Source organism: Vigna angularis, chromosome 9 (genome assembly GCF_016808095.1).
Source record: "Vigna angularis cultivar LongXiaoDou No.4 chromosome 9, ASM1680809v1, whole genome shotgun sequence".
Classification (NCBI taxonomy): Eukaryota; Viridiplantae; Streptophyta; class Magnoliopsida; order Fabales; family Fabaceae; genus Vigna; species Vigna angularis.
Window position 1 is genome coordinate 4588891 of NC_068978.1, and position 9268 is coordinate 4598158.

Here is a 9268-nt window from a genome sequence, read left to right on the forward strand (position 1 = left end):
TGACTGATTTGGGGAATTGGTAAAATGGTTAGAACTTGTTATTGAAATTAAATTCGAAAGACTAAATTTTTAGAAAGTTCAATGAATTTTATTCTATTTTAAAATGTAAATGTTTCAATATAATTATACAATCTTAAAAAAATGTAGTAAAATAACATTTTTTTTATCAGAAAAATAAATATATTTTGATAACAAAATATTACTATTATTTATATTTAAACTTAACAAAATGATCACCATAACGTAAAAATAGTAATCCAAATAATGAGACTAAAATTTTCAACAATGTGTGTATACTTAAGTATCCAAATTTTATAATAAATACACACACACACACTAAACTAGTTAATTTAGGGACAGAAAATATTTGTTTCTAATAAAAAACTCTTTTGGAGACGGACACTTTAGTTATCTTTAATGATTTTATCTACCCCTTTATATCCTAATAAAGCACCTTTTACTATTTTGATTTTGACTATTTTGAGGATTAATTTGATTTTGTTACTTGAAAAGGATGTTTACTTTCTATAAAATAGAAAGATATTTTCATGAAAGCTTAATAAGTCAGTAAATTGTAATCAAATGCAAATCATGTTGCGTGAGTACATATTTGATTAATTCTCATTTATCTACAGATTAATTTTTATTTTTGACATTTAAACATGGAATCAAACATATCCTAAATTAAGGAAAAATATGTCCATCGTTGTAATATTTTAGTTTCTTGGGCATAAATTATGTGTCTATATATATATATATATATATATATATATATATATATATATATATATATATATATATATATATATATATATTGAAACTGACATCTATGTTGAAACTGACTTTAAAATAAAACAAAATTTTGTGATAATTCCAAAAACTTTATATGATTAGAAACATATATAATATAATGTTGTAAGACTTTAAGATGACATTTTATATTAAAAATAAAAACAAATTACACTAGTTTTCTTGTTTATACACTTTAGTTAATAATGTATATATGCAATGCATTTAGCTATTCACTTTGGCTATTCTCGCAGTGCAGTTGGTAAAAACATGATGTCACAAATTGCTTTCATTTGTATGTATATATTACACCATTTTTTAACTCATTACCTAAATGATTATTAAGTTAAGGCTTTTATATATATATATATATATATATATATATATATATATATATATATATATATATATATATATATATATATATATATATAATTCTTTGATTTCTTTTTATCATTCTATATTCATCAAATTAAAATTAATTTTTTCAAGCAAATTTCGCTAAGTAACGATTAGATTTCTTGAACTCAAGAGCACACACGCAAAAAAAATCAAAGCAATATTCATGCAATAACCATCATCATAGATTTAAATAATTTATGCAAAAATTAATTGTAACGTAAAATGTGTTAAAATTTACTTCACGTATTAATATATAATTTTTTTAATCAAATTTTGTTGTTCTTAACATATATATTTTTTAAAACATAGTATTACGTATATAAACTAATTTCACATTATATTTGCTACACTATAAATTTTATTAAATAACTTTGTTTATAAATAACTTTTAAATAGATGACATAAGAAAATAACCAAAGTTATAAAAAAAATGAAAACTATTAAAATATGATTAGTGGCAGAGAACTTGTATGATTTATATATGATTTTAAGTTTAATTATTGTTGTGTGTGTGGGTGTGTATATATATATATATATATATATATATATATATAATTGTGCATATGTGTTGATGATAGCACAGATGTTTTAAATTAAAGAAAAAAAAGATCATATTTAGTTAAGAAAAAAAAGCTTACAGATACTTTGTTGCTATTGTTAAGAACAGAAAGGTATGAATTATCACAGTCTTGATCATTTTTGCCATTGTTTCTTTGGGATTTGCATTCCAGAAAAATAAATACACAGCCTCAAAATATTCACACGCTTAAATCTCATGCAATAACATTTTTAAGGGCCTAATATATATTGATGTATTCCTGAAATATTAATCAGTTCCATGAAAGAGATTTATGAAGAAACCAATTTTCAACTGTGAATAGGGTAGTTTAAAATATGGATCTTATTCTTAATTGAAATATACTGGCATAATATAAAATTTAAGACAACTAACTTTAAATCACTCTTTATCATAAGAATAAAATAATATATTTTTATCTTAAAAACCTATTATCTTTCTCTCACCTACTAAATAGTACAATATAATAAAAAAAAGGTTTTATAAGACTCATTAAAGTAAAAATTGTAAAAAAAATCATAAGTAATGTGGTATGGTAAAACTTAGACCTAATCAAATGACCCTTTCAATGGAAAATGTTTTAATAAAGTATAATTATTAAAGGGATAAAAGATAAATATGTGAATGTAACTTTAGCTGATCTTAATAGTGTTGAGATTGAATTTGGTGAAAGTTAAAAAATAATTCTAAATTTATTTGGTCAAGTAATAAAAATATATTTTTTAAATTATGTACTTTTTAATGGTTTGCAATGCATTAAGGTGACCTTTTTTATAAAAAAAAATTATATATTAACTTTAACAGAACTCAGAAAAATAGAAATCTAAAAGGTTATATATAGTGAAAAGTAAGACTAATTATACTAAAAAGTAAGACATAATTATTTCCAGTGTTATTTTTTAGAATTAACTTTTGAAAGACACAGGAAATACCATTATTAAGCAAAACAAGTATGCTTCTACTGTATGAAATTTCAAGATCACAGAAGTAGCATGTGAAGAAATTTTATGGTTTTGAAGTTTTACTTTTAAACCTACAAAACTGGTCCCAGTATTCTTAAATTTACCACACTCACATTTATCTGTCATTTCAAATTTATTTCCCATCTATACCTGGTTTTATGCAATAACTGCATTAATAATAAAATGACAAATTCAATAAAATAAGGGCAGTACTTTATTTAATGTAAGTATAATAAGAATGTACTAAAAATTAAATTAATGCATGGCCAGAAACTCAACTAATACATTATGAATGTTGCTGTGATGCATGACATTCCAAATTGTTCATATTTATAAGAGAGTGAATGCAGCCAACCTTATGACAGCCAACTATGCATAATAAAATTTAAATACAGGGAGCCAGATTATTAATTTAGCATTAATTTAAAGGTTATTTTTCCTTCTGTTTTTCAATTTCACACCCTTCAATACTTTATTTTATTCAACATACATACATACGTATACATACACACATACATACATACATATATATATATATATATATACTTTTTAATTTCATTGAAATAAATGCCTATCACAAGTTCAGTTAACATCTAAATTACTTTCTAACAACAGTGAGGTTAAATGACTACAAAAATTGCACTTTCAAGTATAAAAGATGCTGAATCACTAAATCAACCACGCACAGAAAAAAGACATTATCTATATCCAGTTTTTTATGATGATTATATGCATGCATCTGTTGATAACTTCTTGAGAGAGGTATCAAGCCAATATTTGTTTTTCTGCTAAATTGAACACTATTTGATGTTTACTGTTTACTGACTTAACATTAGTGACCGAATCTTGTTTGTGACCTAAATAATATATGCATATATATCTATATATATATATATATATATGTATATATATATATATATATATATATAGAGATATAAATTGGAGTACTCAGAAAAACTGTACCTTGGTTAAATGTTTCTAAAATCTCACTGAAATGGTAGGTGTGTGAGTCCTTATATCATAAGATCTGATTTCAGTGATTTGGTGGAGCTTCTGTTTTTCCTTCTGCATAAAATGCACAAGGGGCAAACAATAACTTATTAACTAAAAGTGGATATAGAACTAATTACATTGACATTAATACCGCAGTATAACTGAGAAACATTAATTGCTTTATAACACTGTACTTGGGATGATGCAATTCCCAAAACAATGATAACCTTCACGTTGCTAAGAAAAAATAATCATACTATATCATTATATGATCAATATAAAAGTCTTGGTTTTATGATTAAACAAGAAGCCTAATCCTAGCTAGGGAATAATTAAGCCCTTGAATTTATGGATAACTTTAATCAACCTATGACTCTAGGATGCTCTTAGTTATTAACAGAAGGTATGTATTTCATGCATGGATATGTATGAAGCACAAAGGTGTTGAATCCCAAATCTTCCTTGGAAAATGAAATAGGATTACAAAAATCACCTTCATATTGTTACCTTATGACCAAAAAACTAATATATGTTTGTGTCTTTCTTTCTTAATATTGTTTTATTTCCTTATCTAACTATGTCTGCAAGATCAAAGATGACAGGAGAATATAATAAAATATAGATCAAAGAAAAGAATGAAGAGTTTGATGTTTTATTTGGCTAGTTTTATCCTGGGTAACTTTTACCGATTTCTTGTTGGTTTTCGAAGCATTTGAAATGAAGTAGATCATCCCAAAAAGGTTTCATTTCTAGTCTCTTTCAGTCTTTAAATTCCAGCAGTGACAAGGATTCTTCCAAGGCTTTTGATGGTTCATGGAAATTGACTTTACCCCAAAGGATCTGAGATACTGCTATATATATTTTAATAGAAAACATCACATTCAAGTCTGTGTAGCCAAAAGAAAGGTCCTGCTCCTATATATGTCTAGTCTCGCTTACTGTTGATCTTACTGTCCTATGTGTTGCTTTTGCTTTCCCATTTCTCACCGTGTGAGAACACCACATTCCATTTGATATCTCCTTTTTATGCCTTGAACAGTGTATTTTGCATTCAATGCCACTCTAATATTTTCAAACATGTATACACAAGTGCTTTCTATGATCTATTACTCCAAGTAAACTTCGACAAAATATACAAATAGTAAAATGTAAAGGTCTTGCATTTTGTAAACCTAAAGCAAAGTGCATCAATCTGCCCCATCAGTTCTACAAACACACAACACAACTTTCTTTACCCAGTTTATATTAATTCACACGATAATTTCAAAACGTATCAAGTTTTTTTTTCCCTTCAATTACATGATGCTACACATCTCGAATGAATCAAAATGATTTTGTGTTTTCTTATCCTTGCATATGTTTTATATCTGTCATATAATATGAAGTTTAAAGCAAACAAAATGAGAAAGAGTAGAAGCTAAAGCTAATAATTTTTCACCTGGATTGTCAAAGTAAAGCTCTTTGATTCACTGTCCAAAAGTCTTAGCTGTAATGTAATTATTACAATATCTGTGACAAATCCAAAAAATGTATATAATTAGTAACGAGTGAGTTTGATTTTCAACTGTTGACAGTAGCAAAACTGTTACAAAGACTAATTAAGCATCACATGAGGAATCTAAATCCATAAAAGTCTAAAGGCTGTATCTGTTAAATTAAGATAAGAATCAATAGATCAAAGACAAAACATTGAAATAAGCATCAGAATCAGGCTACTTACTCTTTAAGGCATGAGTAAATGGGGTCAAACACCCTCCAATTTTTCACTTTCCCAATATCACGTTTGTGTGCAGTGTTAATCCAGACAAGAAGGCGGCTGATGAATAGGAGAAGTTACAAAAGCATATCAGCAGAAAATACAAATAAAAAAAGGTGCTAGTAAGTAGCAATGTGGAGGGATATAGAGGTAAAAAATGGAGGGAGGAGGGTTAGTACTCTTGATCAATATATAATGAATAAATTATTTATGGTAACTACAGCATAGTAAGTGGAAAAAGGTAATCAAATTAGATGAATGGAGGAGGAATAAGATCAGAAAAAATTACCCTTTTACAGCTGTACAACTTTCTGCCCTTTATCTGCAAAGCTACAATGCCTAACTAAGCAGCAGGAGCAGAAGCAGCAGTGTGTTGAACGACATCAACCCAACAAGGCTAACAGAAACATTAGAGGAAAGAAGAAAGCAACAAGCTTTTCTGTGTATCATTAAATGCAGTAAACGGAAAGAGAGAGAGAGAACAGTATTGAAGCAATATTAAAATAGAAATAGCAAAAGACATATATATATATACTATAATAATATTAATAAATAATAATATAATATATATTTGTATTGTACTATACACAATTGAAAAAGGTCTAAACGTAATCGATCTCCATATGGATTTCATTTCCCTCTTTAGGTTGTGAAACGATGGATATTCCATTTCTTCAGGGCCCAAATCCCAAGCTAATTAATTCATTGAGCAGTTCTAAACGTACTAAAGACTCCAAAACGTGCAAAAGCTAAAAACTAATTACTGATCAAAAGAAGAAGCAGAAGAACAAGAAGGTCTGGGAGCCTTTTCTTTCCTTTGTAGCTGATGAAAGAAACAAAAGAGAAAGGGAAAAAAAATTTAAAATATAATAAAAATGCTGCAAAAGAAAGTGTAGCTAGCCCAGGTGACTTTAGATCAAACTCGTATCTTCTTCATTATTGGTTTCTTCATCAATTTGTTTATCACTGCCGGTATTGCAAAGAAGGATCCAGATCAAAAAGCATTGAAGGTTGTTCCCCTCTCTGATCCCCAAACCTTGCTGATGATGGTGATGAAAGTGAGTCTTCCCTCAAAAGCTGAAGAGGTGGTAGTGAAGAAGAGGGAGGTGAATTGGAATTAGCCATTGTCGCATGTGCCATTGAAGATGAGGACAATAAGCTGAAGCAGTTGGGGTCTTCTGATGTTGAAGAAGCACATTCCATATTCACCCCAAACAGCCTAAGTCTTTTGCCTGCAGTGCTAGGACTTGTACTAGTACTAGAACCACCACTCTTGCCACCACGGTGGTGCTGGTGATGATGGTGGTGGTGAGCAACTGGAACAGAATCAATGATTATAGGAGGATGAGAAACATTGCCTCCCTCTTGTTGTTGTTGTCTTGTGTTCAAGGTTTGGTGATCAGTGAATGGCATTGGTGGGGGTGTTGACCTGAGGTAATAGACCGAGCCAGATCCTGAACTACTCATGTCATGATAGTTGTTGTAGTGATGAGTTCCATTTCCTCCAGCACCAGCAGCACCTTGCAATTGGTGATGAAAGGGATGATGATGTTGATGATACATGGTGTTGTAATTGAGGTGTTGTTGCAAATGGTCATGGTGGCGTGGTGGGTTTGGCGAGGGGAGGGAGTAGAATCTTCCAGTGGCACCCCATCTGATGAAGTGTTGCTGATTGGGAAGAAAGAAAGGTGTGAAGAGTGTGGCTGAAGGGTCAGGGCCATGGTGGTGATGGTGATCAGGCCTTCTCCTCCAATCTATGTACAACCTATGCCTATACAAATCCCCTACACCACGCTGGAAGGACACAATGTCACCAGCATCAAGCTTCTTCTCCTTCACAAAACGGCTCCACCCTTTGGTCATCACATAGCTCTGGCTGCTGTTCCAATAAGAGTACCTGAACCTCCATGACTTACCATTTCTGTCCTCAAAATTGAGCAGCAACCCCTTCTCATTGGCTGAGGAATCAAGAGGGAAATACTTCTCAGCATGCTGCTTTGGTATCACCAATCGGTTCAGCTTACCCACATCACTCGGTGTCACAACTTTGTCAAACATGTGCTCCTTCTCAGAAGGCTGCTGCAGGTTGTTAACGTTACCATCGGCAGAAGAACTACCACTTGCATGATGACCAAACACAGAAGAAGCAGCACCTCCCGATCCTTGCAAATTCCCCTCGTCCTTGCTGCTCCCCAGTGTCAAGTCCATGAAATCTAGCTGCTTTGTTGTGTGGTGATGATGATGATGATGATTATGATGATTGCCGATGACGAAATTGGAAGCTGCTGCATCCTGGTGTAACAACCCTAACCCAGATGATGAATTGTGAGATTCAGTGGTCTCTGGAGACTGAAGATGATGATCATGATCATGAATATTCATCCCCAGCCATGGATTTTGTTGGTGAGGAATATTTATTACATGATGATGGTGATGAGGACGTGCAGCAGAAGTAGTAGAAGTATAATTTGATATTGAAGGAGCAGGAGATAAAGACAAAGAGGGAGAAGAAAAGGGGTAGTGGTGCTTACTGCTGCTTTCTTCTCTTGTGACGATTTCTTCTGCTGTCTCCTCTTCCTCTTCCTCCTCTCTGCTATCGGAATACCCTTTCACTTCTTGCATCAACTCCATAAAATTACACACTGACCCCACCTTCAATTCTGCTAATTATAACCTCTGGATCTCACCAAATTAAACAATGTCACCAAATAATTGAAAAAAAATGAAATCATAAAGAGAGGAGAACAACAAGAAGAAGAACAAGAGGAGGAGAAGGAAGAGGAGGAAAAGAAGTAAAAATAAAAAATAAAAACGCAAAATTTAGAGTCTGAAAATTGACAAGATTATATATATACATAGGAAGAAATTATTTAAATTACCAAGAAATAAATATATAGTTGGAGAGCTGAGAAGATATTTGAGTAGGCAGATAGATATGTGAGGCTGTGAAGAAAACAAAGAAAAGCAGGTGCTTATTTAGTACTAGAAGAGAATTGTAAGAGTCGGTGCCTTCATATTTGACCATGAGGCATCAAACCCTAAAGAAAGACAAGGCATGGAGGATTCAAAACGGGGTTATTGTTGACCTAAACAGCTGAATATGTTAGAGAGATGGAGATGGGAAAGAGGGTGATGTGAGTTTTAGCTAACCCAAGTGTAGTTACCTCAAAGGAAGCTTCTTTACAAGTAACAAAAGAACCAAAAATATTTGTTCCAACCCAGTTTTATTCTTAAACACATCAAGAGAGAGAGAGAGAGAGAGAGAGAGAGAAAGAGAGAGAAATAAGGGGAAAGAAAAGAGGGTTACTACACTTACGTGGGGGGCCCATGAATAATGTGCGTATTGGGGTCATGTGAGCAAGTAGTCATTTTCATGATATTTGGGATAACAATAATAATAATCTGTACAATATATGCTTCCGGTTCTACACTAAAAGGCCACTTGTTCCAGAAGAAAAGAGCTTCACTTTGTTAAATCTGATCCCACCCCATTTTCTTTTAGTTTCTCAAAATTATTAAACGTGGAAAAGGGAAAGGATATCTATGACAAGTTGTTGTTATTAGACAGAAGAGAAGTAGAGGGAGGTGCAACACATTGCAGTGCCAACGGTGTAGTAGAGGAGAGAGAGAGAGAGAGAGACTCTCTGTACAGTGTTAGGTTGATTTGAGTTTCTCTTTTTTTTGACTTTTGGTGCCATTCATTGTGTGCTCTCTCTCTCTCTCTCTTGCTGGTCCCTCCTACCCATAATTTTTTCACAATTACAACACTGTCAAACACTACACAATCAA

At 31.6% G+C, this 9268-nt stretch overlaps 1 protein-coding gene across 3 annotated transcripts; it reads right to left on the reverse strand.

Annotated features, from left to right (window-relative positions):
* Nucleotides 1-6024: 6024 nt before the first annotated feature.
* On the reverse strand, nucleotides 6025-8662 carry LOC108347756 (B3 domain-containing transcription factor NGA1). 3 transcript variants are annotated; one of them, XM_052868000.1, is made up of 3 exons: nucleotides 8644-8660; nucleotides 8359-8422; nucleotides 6025-8155 (listed from the first exon to the last, which is right to left on the reverse strand). In XM_052868000.1, the coding sequence occupies exon 3, from the start codon at nucleotides 8108-8110 to the stop codon at nucleotides 6443-6445; it is 1668 nt and encodes a 555-aa protein (XP_052723960.1). In that variant the 5' UTR covers nucleotides 8111-8155; nucleotides 8359-8422; nucleotides 8644-8660; the 3' UTR covers nucleotides 6025-6442. The 3 variants fall into 3 exon arrangements, with proteins under 3 accessions (XP_052723960.1, XP_017442690.1, XP_017442688.1); XM_017587201.2 differs by lacking the exon at nucleotides 8644-8660 and having other exon boundaries at nucleotides 6025-7785; nucleotides 8011-8155; nucleotides 8359-8633; XM_017587199.2 differs by lacking the exon at nucleotides 8359-8422 and having other exon boundaries at nucleotides 8644-8662.
* Nucleotides 8663-9268: the final 606 nt, after the last annotated feature.